The sequence below is a fragment of the Lissotriton helveticus genome, chromosome 3_1, assembly GCF_964261635.1.
Source record: "Lissotriton helveticus chromosome 3_1, aLisHel1.1, whole genome shotgun sequence".
In the NCBI taxonomy this organism is placed as follows: Eukaryota; Metazoa; Chordata; class Amphibia; order Caudata; family Salamandridae; genus Lissotriton; species Lissotriton helveticus.
In genome coordinates this window covers 300,375,955-300,393,700 of record NC_136061.1, presented here as the reverse complement: position 1 = coordinate 300,393,700, position 17,746 = coordinate 300,375,955, and the positions used below count along the sequence as shown (strand labels likewise).

The window sequence follows — 17,746 nt, the reverse complement described above, 5'->3', positions numbered from 1 at the left end:
GCACTCCACCATCATCTCCTTGTGTTTGTTTCATGAGACTTCACAAAGAAAACAAAAGAAGTTTGGAAAAACAAGAAAAAAAGGAAAATGTTGGTATTCAACGAAGCCAAATTACTTCCCGAAGTCTACAATCCAATAAAACTAACTATAGTCATGAAGAAGGTAAATATTCACTTCATATACCCAAAGTGATACTGAAATGAATTAGTTAAAAAAGAAGTAAATAAAAAATATATTCCTTGCCGCCCATGGTGCGATTTCTTCTTGCAAACAAGTGGAGATCTAACATGGACAAGAATGCACGATTCTGGGAAGGTTTTACGGTAGAGTGGGTGCAAAGCAGACCCCAACTCATGGCTCTAAGTCCCTGGTAACCCACTCCTAAAAGAAAGTAGCCTAATTCCTAGGATGATGGTAAATGTGTGGCTATTAACTGTTTCTGGAAGGTGATCAACTCTTGAAACAATAGTAGTGTTCCATACTTTGGCAGTGAAAAGGGAATGGCAAAAAGGAGGGATTGGGACCCAGGCTACCACAGAGGTCAGTCTGTAACGACCTAAAACACAGCCCAGCAAAACACTTTTTCCAAGGCAGGAGTGATTTACATGGGTTGGACCAATTCATAATTTGGGGTGGGTGGGTAGGTAAGATGGGGTGGGGAAGCATAAAGTACTGCCTGTGGCAATAGGTTACTGATAATGGCGATATACCTCTTAAAAGCAGCCACATGTTGCTGTAAAAGGCAAGACAGTGGCTCAACTACAAGTGACAACTTGACGATATTGGATATGCATAAATCGAACCGGCTGAATGGATCAGAATTGCCATTTAAGAGAAACAAACTGATATTTGAGTACATAGACAAAAAGACCATTTAAATACTATTTGAAGAGCTTAACACTAAAGCAATGACAGGGGAACATTTACCTGTGATGGTGGACTATCAGGATGACACTTTCTTATCTCAAACTCCAATTTCTGTTCGATATAATTCAAATCGGATTCAGCTTTCTGGAACTAAAATATGCACAATGAACCACAATTTCTTGCAAAAATGCCTATCAAAAACATTTGTACACCCCATCCAAATGAAACCACTAAAAATATAACAACTTAATATTCAAAGAGTAAATGTAATTTGCATATTATGAAGTGTACCTTGATTTTCAAAATCAAGAGCAACAAATTGATGGTTTATTTAGAACGTTATCAAAGTATATATTCCTACTAGGGAGCGGATCTAAATAGGAGTTAAACTAAAAATCTGGATAACATTTGAAATTATTTGTAACAAAATGAACCTATCACTCAGCAATACAAAAGGCCAACCAACAAACTTACCAATTCAGACACAAATATTCTTGGAACTCATGTCACTCATTTAAGTAAATAGTTTATTTTATTTAACTCTCAAAAAGACTGTGGCCCTAAGAGCACTTCTCATCCACCATGACAGATAAAAAAGGTGCCCAAAAACATTACTAATCTTGCTCATATTAATGTTTTTAATTTACTCAGTAATCATGTAAGCATTTTTTACAAAGTTATTATTCACCCTAAATAAAGTGAAAAGGTATCAACTTTATTATTCGTTACAGTTTTTTAAATTCTAGGCTAGGGATGTGGAATTTTAGAAAATAAGTACTCGTCCATGGGACAGGGTGCATGAATCTACTTGTCCTTTTTAAAAGGAAAAAAAGGTGTCGATTTAGTGCTAAACAGTGAGATGAAAAATGATGGCAGCATATTGACAACACCAAAAGAGTGGTAATCAGCTCCAGTGCTATTGAGTTGGCCAATGCTTGCTTATTTTAATGTTTCCCATAATCTTGCCGAAACTGGGTTTACACTAATTTTCCATTATAAAAATGTTTGGGAAATACTAGCATGTATCAAACACATTTTACTAAATGATGCCTCCTAGAAATGGTAACTAAAATTCCAGTTTAGCAAAATGTTTTTCTTTGGGTTGCTATTTTCTATGTACTTTTTATTTTGAAAGCAAAGAATCATCAATCTTGCTTGCAGGTTTCTGAGAGTATTTGCATCTAACCAGAGAGCATTCGGGGAGTATTATAGGAGGCCTCAATTTCTTAAACTTTGCAAATTTGTGAATATTGTTATACTAGAACCACTGTCAGTGACCGCCGAGTTCGCAGAATTTCCTTTGTGCACTAACTGTATTAATAGACTTTGCATCAATGGACCACAAATACAAGTTTGAAAAGCATGAACATATAGATACACATCCTGGTTTGCTGCAAGGTCAAGATATGCATACATAGGTATGTTTGAAATACTATATATGGTGAATTAATGTAAAGCCTCTGGTGTCAGAATGCTCTAAAGAAATACAGGAAGCTGTAAACTCAGCTTGCATTAGAGTCATACGAATATAAAAGTTTTTACAAAATGTAACAATTCGTGGCTCTTTATAATACTCCTAGAAGGCGAGTTTATGATATGAAAATAGAAGCACAAGAACGGAAGCAAGACTGGTGTGATTTTATTATAAAAGCTATTTCCCCATAAAATATTTGCAACAAAAATAAAAACAAGCACTGACAATGCGAATGAAGCTTGCCTTTTGTACCTATTATCATTACCAATGATTTTAAGCGTGGCTGTACAGAGGGCAGGTGTGAAAGAATGTAAGAAAAAGTGAGGGGAGGAGAAACAACGGATAAGAGAGGAGGGCACGGGAAGGGAAAGCAACATGGAGGGCATGTGTGGCGTGGAGAAATGACTGGTGAGCGAAAAGGAGGCTGGGGAAGCAACACAGAAGGCAGGGAGCAGCAACAACGATGAGAGAAAAGGGTGGGGAAAAGCAACATTGAAGATGGAAAGGAGAAGCAACAGGTGTGAAGAGGCCGTGGGTTGGGAAAAGTAACATGGAGAGTGGGGAGAAAAAGCCACAAGGAGTAGGTAGAAAGATGAGAAGGTAACAAGGGAAATCCATGACAATGAGCGCAACATGGTGGAGTATTGAGAGAAGCCTACAGGTGACGGCCAGCAACACGGAAGGCAGGGGGGGACATAAGTACATGAACGAGACAGCACGAAAACACATGCACTCCCATGTAGTGCTTAACCAAAAGAAAAAAGTAGTGCTAAAAAAATTAAACTATAGAAGCATAAAAGCCAGCCAATCAAAAGAGGTGGTAAAGAAGCTATGCTCTATGTGACAGACAAACAAGATTGCAAACTAGGGCAGAAATAGGAAACAGGCACTGAGTGACAAGAAAACAAACCTGTTGTAAGCAATTGGTATGCCCCATGCCCCTTTATGTTCTAGGAAAGCCAAGAATGTCTTGCAATAGACAGCATATGTGCTGTTTAGTAGGCATGGTCTAAAAAGGAAGTTTAAAGACAATTAGCGTTTTTAAAGAACAACTTTAGACACCATTTCTCTAAATCATCTTTTAATTAAATATGTTTGATGCAAGGCAATATTTTTTTTTTAAATAATGGCGAATCACTTTAAAACACATATGGGCCCCAATTTGAAAAGAAAGTTACTTAAGATCACCCACAGATATACGACCTTGCATTGTTGGGTGATTTCGACAGAGGAATTCACAAGAATATAGGACTGGAAATGTGCAATCGTTGCAGGCTTCCAGGCGTACCCCCAGAGAACCTTTGTGAATTCCATTTTCACATAAGCAAACATACATGTGTAATCTGACAACAGAGCATCTGCATAAGCAGAGCCTTTTACTATTCTAAGATCCGAGATAAACAGAGCCCTGATATGTTCAGAATATGCGATAAGAAAGATGTATAATCAGAGACTTTATATAATCCAAAGAATGATTTAATGAGGTTTGGGACAATCAGAACGTCTATTATTATAGCTCAGACACAATGAGAACATTGCCATAATTTGTCACCTAACCGTGTGGCACCAAATGGGACAAGTAGATATATGAAGTATCACGTCCCCGCAGCTACTTAAACACTTCTATTTTAAAGTTAAATGGGATAACCCTTCGAAATTATAAAAGGAATGTACAACTAAAAAGATTTTAAAGCTATATTTTTTTATACGTATTGCTGTAAGAGATTGTTTATGATTAACTAGTTGATTATACAGCACCTCCTCCCTCAATTCTTTAGGCAGGATCATAAACCCAGTTATCTCAAAGTTCAGTGGTACACATCTGAATGATCTTGGAGGTATTACGAGGTGGGCCAACAGAAATTGAAACACGTGACCCTGCTGTTAGGCACATATATTGTAGAGGACTGAGGTTTAGTGAGCTAATCTATTCTAAATGTAGAAAAAAAAAATAGGTTGGCATATTTCAATTTCAACTATTATGGATATAAAATGGTCCTTTGACTATTTAAAACAAACAATCTCAAAAAGTACATGCTGTTAAGTTTGGATGGAGTAAACATTGTGCCTTCTTGGCCTAACCCCTATTAATCTTTAAAAGTACAGTTGTAAATTAGAGACTAAGGCAATAGAGACAAATAAATACTTTTTAAAATGGGCCAGCCACTGTTCAAATAGTTGACATTTTATAGTTTTATTGCTTGTTTCTATTTAAGATAAACAGATGTACAAATGGTTTTAAACCATGTAAACCATGTATCAAGCAGCTAATATTCAAGTCATTAAGGCTAGACATGTATTGCTAGTGACCTATATATTACATAAACATACATAAGGATCACAAACAATTAAATTGAAAACAAATCTATTTTGTTCACATTTCTAAAAATATTACTTATCCCAAGCCATTAAATGAAAACTATATGATCTTTTTACAAAATCATGTAGTGTTAAGTGCAAACCTGAAAGAGGACATTTGAAAAAAACTGTCCTACAACAGTTTGCTGAATACATATTTACAATATAATGTTTCCTTATGAATTACATCAGCATTTGCCGGGGCATGCAACTTTGAGATAGAGGCAAGGCAAAGATTCCCAAATAGCACTTCATTTCACACGTAGAACGTTCTGCCATTGCTTGTGAGTGCCTAAATTATGCACACACCATGTTGACATAAATGAATGCAAATTTCCATTGTAGAGAGCTTTGTGGGTTTTGTTAATTTATTCAAGCATAATCGTGCAGATTTCATTTAAATAATGTTTAATTTACAAGAGCGGTTATACATATGCTTCAGTAATGACCATATTGTAATACATACAGTAATACACTCTTAACAGATGAGACTGTCAATAACAAACTATTTATGCAATGTGGAAGCATTTAACAATTCTTAAAGCATCTAATCACAAATAGAGAAAAATACTTACTTATTATACTAAGTACATTAACAGTTCAAGCGGACTTCTGCTGCATATAAATAAAATATAATCAAATATTTTGATGCACAATCTAAGACACAAATTCAAGTGTTGTAAACTCCACCTTCAAATGCTTTGACAATACTATTGCACTGCTAGCTGTAAAGTACAGTAGTGCAATGAAGTCAGAGCATTTGTTGGCAGAATGCTTGATGGACAACTGAAGATTTCTTCCAAAAGTACTCTTCTCTTTATTAAAAATTAAAAGTATGCCGGAAAGAACTGTTGTATAAATAAATACTGCAACCAGAACTGTGTAATTAACAATGTTTTAGCTCTTGAGATTTTGATACTGTAGACAGCATGGCTGGCCAATGCCCTTTTAACATTGCACTGCTTTCAGTGTATAGTCACTAGTAGTACAACGTGAAAAGGGCTCTGGACAGAATACATTAGAAAGTGAATTTGTATATTGTTTAAAACAAATCTCAAAAGATATTACTTAAGAGCTTCTTAAAGACAAAAGCAAATACCTGCTCAAAAGGGATGAAAAGGCAACAACAAAGCTTGACTTGTGCCACTAAATTCTGCACAGAGTTTCTTGTAATAACGGATATATTGGTAGATTACATTTCATTACAATGTTCTTACAGGCTTTTCAAATGACCAAATAAAATGTGTGTTAATCATACTAGTATCACAAAGACGACTTTGGCAATATCTTGATATTGTGTGAAAGGAATTCCTTTTTAATAATGATGTATTGACATTTTAAATGACTACAACTGGTGCTACAGCAGTGTCTGACATTTTTACTGCAATTATGCTATTTCATATGCAATATTTATCTGTAATCATTTTAAAATCTCACTGAACCACATGCTATAATAATGTCTTGCACTACAACTAGCTGTGCTGTTTTTTATTAATCTGTTTTATCAATTTACAATGTCATTAATTAGCCGAGCATTAATAAATAAACTTGAAACTTGTGTTAAATAATCAACTGGTCAAAAAGGTAAAAGGTTTCACTCACAGAAACCCCCAACTGACACATTCACACATAAAAACAGTTACACAAACTCTCGCTCTTTGGTTATCAGCTAATATGAATCTCAGAAAAATTTGCCATGGCAGGAGTTTTTATTTTTTTAGGTGCCAGAGGTAACCAGGTTTAGATGCTCTAGTTGTGCAAACAGCCTAACCTTTAACTCTTACCTGAAAGAACAAGATCTTCACAATGTCCCATGACAAGAAGAGATGATCTAAAAATTGCCAATGAAAGAAAACTCACCATCCAATACAATGTGAAAAATACTGCAGAATCAGGAAAGTTCTGAAAAAGCACTGGCACTGCACTAAATAGAACAAATATAATATCTGTTTTAGTGTTCTTCATATGGCCATTGCTTGCTGTTTAAAGGTAGAACAGTAGATGTTACATTACCCTACTGAATAGGTCTCAATTAATCCATTACCAGGTATAAAGTCTGTGTAGGTTACGAAAATCTTTGAAATGCCCTACTCCACTGAACTAAATTAACTATAGTAGCAGTACATCCACATTGCAAAGGCTAATACAACACTTGAAGAGCTTAAAAATCAACTCACCCACCTCTGGAAATTAGTATGTCATTTGAGGAGAAAAACATCTGTGTAGAGAGCAGATTCCGATTGAGGAATACCCTAACTAGCCAGCTTGGATAAAGAATTAAAGCAAATCTGCTACTTTTCAGCATGTATACAATATGCACACACCATGCGACTGAAATTAAACGTGGCCCAATAACCATACTTAAAGCAACTGTACTACTAAAGGTACATTCATATGTGTATTATTGCTGTGTAATAGTCAAGTCCATGTTATTACCATAGAACAGAAATACTGACACATGAAAACCCAGTTTGCTGACTCAAAGATCTCTTGAGTCCCCATTTAGCACAGATTATTGTGATTCTTCCAATTTGTATTAGCAATTGCCATTGGGATAATTGTTACCCAAATTACAAATAAACGTTTTTATTACGTTTCACATATCGTGCTTCAACAGTATTTAGATTGAAAGATACCAATTTTAAACCTCTATGTAGATTTGTTTTTCTCATGTCAAAATTATAAGATCTTTTAAACATACAGTGGTTAAATACATCTTCAGTATGTAATACATTGGATATGTCTACTGCTTAGAGTGAGGTTGATTTTTCTGTGACTAAGGGTAAACTTTACCTAGCCAATTTTGATGGTTATGTAGTCCAACTGTGTGCATATACAGGCAGTTTGAATGTGTGGAAGCTCTTAAATTGTAGGCTCCCGATATTGCGCCTTTTACAGATTGGGCTGAAATATATAGACTTTGCTTTGAAATAAAGCTTGTTTGACTATGTGTGTTATCTAATTGTTTTATGTCTGTTTCAAGTATATTTCTCAGCTGGGATACTGGGTGCATTTCATGTTCACGGAGTAGCTCTTTCATGAGCTATTGTGCGATCGAATGACTGGACTACCTCGTTCATTGTCTAATTATTGGATTCTTCTTAAAGCCTTTCATTTCTTCTCTGCTTAATGCAATGCTCTCACCTGTAGATCAATACTTGATCTCTGATTGCCACTCAATGATTAGCGGGGCTGTAGGGGAATGCCATTTAATAACCAAGGCTCACTTTACCAACAGGGCAAAGGTCTAACCTGCTTCCTACTTTGAGTTTGGGCCATGAGAACATCATGTGGGTGAGTTAAGGTCAGAGTGGCTTAGTGTAACGTCCCTCCAAGATGTGCTCATGGCTGAGCATGTCCATTAAGGCACATGCAGTCACATAAGTAATTGTCTGATGACGTTTCTGAAGCTTCCTATGGATACACACCTGGATATACAAAAGCCCAGACTTCAGTTTCGTCTACAATCACTGTACTGCATTGCAAAAATTAAGCAGGTGGGCAATACAATTATTTATGCCACGCAGAACCCATCGAAGAACAGTCACAGTTCTTCACCAGGTATTTAATTGTCTTTGTTGAAAAGCTTGTTTTTTTTTAATTAAAGTATAAATTTCCTTCTACAAATTAAAGTGAATATATGTCGGGAAAAATATTAGGATACCACCTTATCACTGTAAGCAAAGTTCTGTGGGTTTAAAAAGATTTCTGGACTTGAAATGCGGCAGAGCTGACATGTATGCCAGGGCAGTAACCTACAGACCATTATCTCACTCATGCATGTATGGCTACGGTTATAGCTATATAACCTGACTTAAGTTCAAACAACTCAACATAATGTGTATTTGAGAGAACGAGAGGAGTTGCACAAGCAAATCTTTGCTCAAATCTGGCAAGTTTCTGTTTAGGCAGAGGAGATAAAAAGTGAGCATTTAGAAGGTTACAGAGGTTATTCTCATTTCTTCAAAGTTGACTGTTGTTCTATTTGGCATATTACTCATTTGGTAACCAATGTCGCTGCCGTGGTTTCATAATTTCTGCTTATGTGTGTATTACTGGACATCCCCACTGCAGAAGAATGTGTTTGACAAATCATTAAATAAATCAACACTTCAAAAGATATACCTTACAGTTTACTATTACTGTGCTACAACAGACAGCACTTCTCAATATCAAACACTTCAAGCTAATATCCATCAGAACACGAGACATTTTTCTAACATTTTTCATGGATTGGACACAAAATTATCATTTTAGAAGATGTTCTCCTGCGGATTCAAAATCACCTACTATAGCAACAGTATTATGATCAACATACAAAAGAATTAATGTTTCATTAAGTAGGTAACAGGAGACTTGGAAAATTCAAACAGCTTCAGGGCAACTTTCACTGTATGACTTGGTAATCCAAACTTACCACATCCATAGAGTTGTTCTCAACAAAAGGATACTGCCTGCATATCGTATTTCACTGCCATGTGAAAACATCTTTACAGAACTTTTATGACCAAGGTCCTCATATGATCACCTTCACACAACCTTGTATATTCTCTAACAACATGCACAGCCCAGATGGCTGTACTACTTTCAAGTTACTGATGCTTAATCCCTCTTTCTCTAGAGTACTACCCAGCACCTCATTTACTGATCGCAATTGAATAAAAGTGAGATACTACCATGAGAGCTGTTACCTGTTTACAATGACGGGAACAAAACTGATCATAGGACAATTCAACAACCCCTGGACAGGATTTAACCTACTGGTAATGACTGAAACGTTCACCAAGAAAATTACACAAAACAAAATAAAAAAAAGTCGGACAATAACGTCATGAGAAGTCAAGACAACAAACAAAAACTCCTCCACATGTCAAGGAAAGAAGACTGGTATAGTTCTCATAAAAGAAACTTGCTTAAGTGAGTTTAAGAAACTAAGTGTGTGTATATCAGAAACTATCTATTGCTAGGGGGACAAAAACACATTTTTAAAAATCACACAAATACCATTGTGATATGAAAGATTCAAAATCCACAATATTCTCACCGAAGAAAGTAAAAAGAATTCGGAGTATATGCAGATTTAAATATGAATAATTAAAATCAAATACATACGGCAAAAAATATGTACTGAGGTAAACAATTTAATATCTGCCCGAGAAAGAACAAATCTAAAGGAGCGTGTGAGCCTGCCCAGAAGATCCAATTCTGGACAAGCGATACTAAGTCAGTCTCGATCCATGAAAGAGCTACTAACCGTTTTGACCACGATCAAAAATAATGATTTGCTGGCACTCTCAACTTCGGCTTTCCTAACACTGTTACTGCAAATGAACCCTCAAAGGACATAGGGCCATATTAGAAAGAAACTGCGAAAAATATTACAGAGCGCGCTTAGTGCGAACATTTTCATTGCCAGCTATGACTTGAATATATTGCCACGCTAACCCAGTATTAGCAACAATTAGCGCTATGGTGATATACATTCCAGCGACAGCGGGAGGGAAGAGCCAACATCGGGACAAAACCAGCGATGTAGCATGGGGAAGGGGGAAAACCTTGCTGATACAAACCTGGGGTCGTATCAGCATAATCCACCCCCCCATGTTAGGTATTGCTAAATCATAAAATTAGCAGGTGTTAAAATACCAGCGATGACCCCGGTTAGCGTGACTTCTTACGTCGCTAACCAGGGCCAGTGCCTCCTTGCTAATAGGTGATAGGCCTGTAAGCAGCTGTTTATCAGGTCTGTTGGTCGGGAACTTTGCATGTCATTAGCGATAAATATCGCTGACATGCAAAGTGGCACCCAAACCGGTCGCTTTCGTCAGAAAGCTGTCACTTACTGCTGTTAGTGACAGCTCGCTGATAGCGCAATAACAAAAAAAGTGCCGCTTTAGTGGCAAAAAGTGCTGCTAAAGCGGCGATAGGGCCCTTGGTAATATGCCCCATCATCTTCCACCCCTGACAGTACAACACTCAGTTCATTATTTGAAATGCATAGTCAGACACTGTGGATCTCAAAAATGGAGGGGAGGCCTAAACGTTGTACTGCTATAGGATGGCACTTTACCAAAAAGTGAGAAAAGTTATAAAATAAAACAATTAATAAACAATTGAGCTCTCCTAGAAGAAAGCCTGAGAATGCATGTGACACATCCTGTATCTGTAAATAAGATAAAGAACATTCAACTAATAGAACAAGCTAAATCACTTAAACGGCACAGGTAAAGGATGTGAAGAAATACTTAATGTGAATGTAATAAGGAGACCGCTGGAGCGGAACATTTTTATGACTTCCTCTATGGTAAATTAATGTGAGAGAAACAGCAGCACAATAAATGGAAATTCATTACCCAACTACTTGAAAACTAGCCGAACAAAACAGATGTATTTAAAATGTAATTAAGGACTCGTGAACTATAAAGATATATACACTCTACATACCGTTTTGTTTCTAGTAAAACCCTACACTGCACCTAAACTGGACAGATTCGCAGGTTTTTGTGTGTGGTTTCATCTACACCAAATCAAAGCTATCTACACAACTTTTCTTCTAGACTAGGAACACCATTGAATCGGCTAAAGTGAAGTCGTTAATTCTGGGAAAACATATCTTGGAGAAAGCTAGTCAGTCAGAAGTGTGGTCACTGCAAGAATAATGTCAAATTGCATGCAACTGGGCGGTATACAGTTAGAATAAGCAAAAACTATAAGGGTCGCTGATAAGAGCGTGCTACAAAAGGGGTGTGGCACTTTTCACAAGTGGAACTACATTCTGCTTTATACAAAAACGCCAACCTTAACCTTAGCCATACATGCCAACATTTCAGAAGAGCAAAGAGGGAGATTTTTTTTTAAAATCGGGAGAATGGGGCTTCAAATTGGGTTACTGGCGTGTATGGGCTTTGGAAGTGTGCTGCTGCAGGATTGGACATTTGAAACACAAATGTACGTTTTTTTTCTTACCTTTTACAAGCATGGAGCGCAATGGCAGGCTGAGAGGGTGATGCAAGTGTTGTCCCCCCCTCCCCCCCCCCGCCCCTGTGTGACACCCCAGCCGAAAACAGCTTCCTGTGCACACACACGCCCCCCCCCTTACTTCACAGGTCTTCAAAAGACAATTGCCTTGTTAATGACCCTTTGTTGTTTTTTCACCCCATCGAGAGCCCCTCCATGGCCACTTTGACTATTGCTGGAAAAATTAGCACTTCACACAATACTAAGCCCTGTCAACAAACCCCGAGGAATCGGGTTTTTGCTTGCAGGAATCGGGAGGCGGGAGACTAGCCTTCAAATCGGTAGTCTCACGCCTGAATCGGGAGGGTTGGCATGTCTGCCTTAGCAGGCTATAGACTTGAAGAAACAAATGCATGAAAATGAATGGAAAGAAGCATACCTAGGTCAGGAAGTGGACTACCGAGGTTGGTCAATGTTAATAAATACTTAACCACCACACTGCAAGGTAGAATACTGAATAAACGAGACGGGGCCCCGGTGTAAACATAGCACTTGAAAGGAAGGGCAGCTATTTCTGTTGCATTTACCGAGGAGCAACCCTTTTCGACAACTCTTCCAACTGCACAAATAGCCGGACGTCTCTTTCTGTTCCCCTGCAGCCATCTCCCGCCATTTTTGCAGCTGCCAGTGTGCACTGCACATCGTTCATTCTTATGCCCGCGGTTCCCAATCGTTCGCAGATTATTAGCGCCAGAACAAGGGGTGACAATACATGGAGCACATCCCCTCCCCCTAACTAATCGGCGAGGGCGCGACATGTCAGATCAGTCCCTCTCTATTTTTACACTGCGAGGGGCTGTTGGTCAGTGTTAATCGGGTTCGGACATGCTTCGCCTTTCTCCTCAAACTACCACCGTAATGACCGGCACTACAGACTGACACAAAATACACCGCGCCTCCCCAAACTCCAGCACAGCTCACCATCGCCTCCAGCTTATTAACGGTCGACTCCATGTTGAATAGTTTACATTCCTCAGGCAAACCCGTAAAAAAAAAAAAAAAAGACTACCGAACAATGACTATCCTAATTGGTCAGCTGTCACCAAACCTCGGTCGTTGATTGGGTGATGGAAACAAAGATACGCTCTCATTGGTTGTCGTGCTGTATACTCGGCCGCAATTGAGTTTATTGGACTAGAACACGATTGGCCACAGCCTATCACTGTTTTGCTTTCCTATTGGATCTGAAATGTAATTAGAGGCTCGGCGTGGAATACATCAAATACCGCTGTTTATGAACGAACAGAAGACAAAACCAAGACTGCAGGGAAAAGTCACCATTCTACCAGTTCTTTTAATTTCGTCCTCACTAGCCCTGGAAACCGTCCCTTTTGATTAGTTGGTTGCGAAAGTCGAAGGTAGCCGATTAGCAGCTGTCAAATGTTGACCAATCACGACATGGCTTAGAGTAACTGCAGGGGGAAGTGGCGTCGGCTCATCCTATTTGTCAGAAGATGTAGAGATGGGCTTTTTGAATTATCAACATGCACGGGAGTGATAGAGGGAAGAAAACCGAGACCTTCCTCATATTTACTCTCGAACATCGGAACTAGTAAGTGTGGAGATGGTGTTGGTCCTTGTGTAGCGTGACATATGGCAGTGGAATCAGACTTATTGTTGCGCGGCTTGCCTTAAACGAGGAGATTATGTACACGTAGTGAGTGTGTGGTTTAACGGCAGCGCCTGCAGTGAGTCAGGCATGCTAAGATGTTGCAGAATATGCGAGGAGACCTGCTATATGCTTATCGAAGGCACCCCCCCACCTCGTCGCCCAAAGCAGATCCCACAAACCTAGACCACACTAATTTCACGTTATGGCAGAATTGAGGCTTCAGTTTATTTAGCAGTTTTAAACTTACAAGCGATCTTTCAACATGCGTTACTTTAATTTATTTGGCAAGCCTGTGACCTCCGTGCCATAGCCAGCACTGGGCCCTTCATTCAGTGCCAGTCGTCATTTACTTCCACTCTGCTCTCAGCCCCAACCGGGTGACCTTTCACTTCTGGTGCAACCACACATTTCGTTCTGGGTAAACGTCTGCTTCCAACCCGACCGGGTGACCTTTTTCTTTTGGTGCCACCACACATTTTATTCGAAGTAAGCATCTGCTTCCAACCCGACCTGGAGATCTTGCACTTCTGGTTCCACCATGCCTTTCTGTTGTGAGGAAGACTCGATGACACCAGTAGTCTTAAGTACAGGATTTATTGTATCAGTTATAAGGGCCCACAGGGAGCCAAAAGATAACGGAATTCTATCCGCCAGAGATAATGGCATATGGCAATCGAACCTTTTGACGTTCTCCTAGCATTCGGAGATGCATATATCCGCCAGAGATAACGGCATATGGCAATCGAACCTTGTGACGTTCTCCGAGCATTCGGAGATGATGTTATGCGACGTGTAAACAATGGAAACAGAAAACATACTTCATGTACAGTACATATGTTATTACATTCTCAACATCTCCCTTTTCCCCCAACGAAAACACAAATGGGAAAAATGTAATGAAACGTATTATTCAATCACAAATTCTTCAAAACGTTTAGGCATTTTGACTTCTCTCCCTGACCTAGTTTGGGCATACGTGGTAAAAGTGTGGCCGCTTCTTGGGCTGTGACCACTTATGGATTCCTCCATCATTCTGGGACCAACAGGGCTACCAACACTCAAGTCTGACTCTCCCCTGTATTTCTCCCCTACATTTCCCTTTTGACCAACACCATTGCCACGCTTGTGTTGCTATCTAAGACAGGGGAACTCTGATCTTCAGGTACATTTTCCCATTTCAGGACACTGTCATCATGAATTTCTTCCTGGCCATCCTTCCCCTCTCATTATAATCTTTTCTTGGCCTTTCTTAAGTTTGATTAAATCATCCTTGCTCCTCCAACCTTTACCTTCCACGCACACCGCTCCCCCCGATGCTTCACACACCCTAATAGGGTTGGTATATACTGACTCTCCCTTTGACACTTTAAAGGGTTTTTTGACTAGTACCCAGTCACCTTGTTCTATTTCTTTTCCTCCCACCTTGTTGGACAGGTCATAATATCTTTTAGTGCGTATTTGTTTTTCAACAATACGCTCTTTGACTCTGAGAATGTTATCATTTATCACCTCTTGTGTGACCTCACTTCTGAACCAATTGTTGCACTTGGAAGTAATTACACTATTGCACTTTCTTCCCCTCATTAGGAAAAATGGTGTATGTCCTGTCGTGTCATTTGGTGTGCTGTTAAATGTATTTATCTTTTCACGAATGAAATCTTTCACATTAAATTTGGATGCAACAGCCAATTGAATCCCTTTTTTTATGAACTTGTTCACCCTCTCCACCTGTCCGTTGCTCTTTGGACTATAGAGTGGTGTTTTTTCTTGCTTGATCCCAACATGCTGCAAAAATTCAATCATTTCCCTGGACACCAACCGTGTTCCATTGTCGGATACAATGATTTTTGGCTGTCCTTCTACAGCAAACACCTCTTTTAAGAATTTTATCACAACACTTGTTGTCACATTACTTACAAACTTATAATGTACCCACTTTGAATAGTAGTCAGTCAATACAATTATATGTTTACATCCATCCTCTAATACATCAAATGGCCCTGCAAAGTCTATTGCGATTTTGGTCCATGGACCGTTTGGTATCTCTACCATTTGTAACTCTCCTTTTCTCACTTTCCAGTGCTTATCTGCTTTTAAACATTGTTCACATCTGTTTATATATTATTTCACCTCAGAGTCCATTGCTGGCCACCAGTAGTGTGATCTTAAAATTCTCCTAGTCGCACTGCTACCTGGGTGTCCTTTGTGGGCCAACTGTATTATTTTCCTCCTCAGCCCTTCTGGTGGAATGAAGAGTTCACCTCTTTTCAGAAACCCACTTTCTATGGTCAGTTCACTTTCAACTTGTTGGTAACTTTTAAGCTCACTCTCCAGATTCCTTATGGGAGGCCATTTGGTTTTTACATATCTTATTGCTTTCTCCATTACTTTGCTTTTTTTCCTGGTTTATCAGCCACTCTTCCTCCGTTATTCATCCGCTACACATTAAAGTGGCGTCAACCCATGCCACTACACATTCCGTGTCATCAAGCGTGCATTCAGGTTGTTTGCACATAGGCAGGCGAGATAAACAGTCTGCTCTGCAGTTCTTACCACCTTTTATGTGCCGCACGCTAAAAGTGTACTCTTGCAGTTTCGAAAGCAGTCTTATCAATCGGGAACTGGCTTTACCATTACCCCGTCCTTCACCATCCATCATATAGATCAATGGTTTATGATCTGTCACTATAATGAATCTTTTGCCCCACAGATAATCTTTCAATTTGTGCACAGCCCACACACATGCAAGCGTCTTGCGTTCAATTGTGCTATAGTTCACCTCTGTTTCACTGAGCCTCCTTGATATGAACGCAATAGTATTTTAATCTTTGCCCTGAACTTGGCAGAATACAGCACCAATACCTTTTGCGCTGGCATCAACTGTGATGATGTTTTCAAGTTCTGTATTATAAGGTTTCAATGCAGGCGCCTTTGTGATGTCATCTTTTATTTTCGCAAAGGCTTGCTCTTGTTCACTTATGACCATGCCTGTAAAAAATCAAAGATCTTCTTACAGCAATTAAATCTAAGGACACCCTAAAAATTCAAGCATCAAGATTGCTGTACAAGAAGGAACTCGCCAGGGGCAAGAGTGAGTGGGAGGAATCCAGATGGGATGAGATGAGACAGGCACTCCTCCTAAAAGATTCCAAGACCTTCTGGGCCATTGCTACCTCCTCGGCGGGAGGTGAGCGAGACGCTGGGGCCTCGAACATCGCTCCCATAGTTTGGGAGACGCACTTTAAGTCACTTTACACAAGTCCTGAGTTGGGGGCACTTGTGCGCCAAGGTCGGGACAACTTGTCTAGAGTGACTCTGCCCCCTCGTACCTGTATGGCCCAGGACCTCCGGCACAAGTATCGACTGCCGGGGGTCCCGGGGCCCGGGGCTTCCTCCCGTAAAAATCGGGACACTATGTTAGTTCCCGGGACTCCCACGGTCCAGACGCCCCGCACGAGCATCGACTGCCGGGGTCTGGGGGCCCGGGGCTTCCTTTTGTAAAAGTCAGGACACCCTGCTAGTCCCTGGGGTTTCCACGGCCCCAGACCCCCCCCACGAGCATAGACTGCCTTGGGCCCTGGAAACCGGATAGAGCAATTGGGTGCCCATGAGTGGATCGCCACTATTAATCTCGATTCTATCTCCCTCAAGGAAGTTGAATCAGCAATCGAGAGATTGCTTCCGAACAAAGCTCCCGGCCTTGACAGGCTCCCGGGAGACCTTTTTCGTTCTCAACCAAAAATCTGGGCTCCATACCTGATGGTCTTGTTTAATGCGGTCCTACAGGGTTCCGCATTGCCTGAGACCTGGGTTGGAGCCGAGATTGTTCCGATTTTTAAAAAGGGTTGCCCGCTCGCCCCATCTAACTACAGACCAATCAGCTTACTCGATACCACCCAGAAGCTGATGGGCCGAATCCTACTCGATAGATTATTGAGCTGGATGGAGGAGAATAAAACCTTGACCACCCTCCAAGCCTGATTTAGATCAGGGGTCTCGACCATGGACCAGATCTTCCGGCTCCAGGTCCTATACTGGAAAACTGCAAGAGTAGAGGGTGGCAGCCTCTACCTTGTCTTTGTGGACCTGCGGGACGCATTCGATCCGGTTCCCAGGGAGAGGCTCTGGACGGTGTTGGAGGAGCTTGGTCTCCCTCCCTACTTATTAGATGCCCTTATCAGACTCCACACTGGGAATTATGCACAGGTGAGGTGTGGGAGGAACGGGGAATTATCAGCCCGCTTCCCCGTTACCCGGGTTGTACGCCAGGGCTGCGTACTGGCCCCCACTCTCTTTAGCCTGTATGTCAATGGTCTGATAGATGTACTCAATGGCGTTAGGGATAACGATGCTCCTCGCCTGGCCACTGGTAGGGTGCCCGCTCTGATGTTCGCGGACGACACCTTGTTGTTATCCCG

The 17,746-nt window shown here is 40.2% G+C and overlaps 2 protein-coding genes across 4 annotated transcripts in view; one reads left to right on the top strand and one right to left on the bottom strand.

Moving 5' to 3' along the window:
• The window catches only part of SKA2 (spindle and kinetochore associated complex subunit 2), a 61,961-nt gene extending 49,283 nt beyond the window's left edge, over positions 1–12,678 (bottom strand). Inside the window, exons 1-3 of the mRNA XM_078679850.1 lie at positions 12,638–12,678; positions 6,560–6,623; positions 928–1,017 (exon numbers count right to left, since the gene is read on the bottom strand). Coding sequence (XP_078535976.1) covers positions 928–1,017; positions 6,560–6,562 — 93 coding nt within the window. The 5' untranslated portion in view covers positions 6,563–6,623; positions 12,638–12,678. The remainder of the gene's footprint in view (positions 1–927; positions 1,018–6,559; positions 6,624–12,637) is intronic.
• Positions 12,679–12,960: 282 nt separating this feature from the next.
• The window catches only part of PRR11 (proline rich 11), a 309,219-nt gene continuing 304,433 nt past the window's right edge, over positions 12,961–17,746 (top strand). For 2 of the 3 annotated variants that reach the window (XM_078679846.1, XM_078679848.1), the window contains exon 1: positions 13,132–13,268. The gene's annotated coding sequence lies outside the window, so the exon portion shown is untranslated. Of the gene's footprint in view, positions 13,269–17,746 lie in introns of all 3 variants that reach the window. The other variant, XM_078679847.1, reaches the window with a different exon arrangement.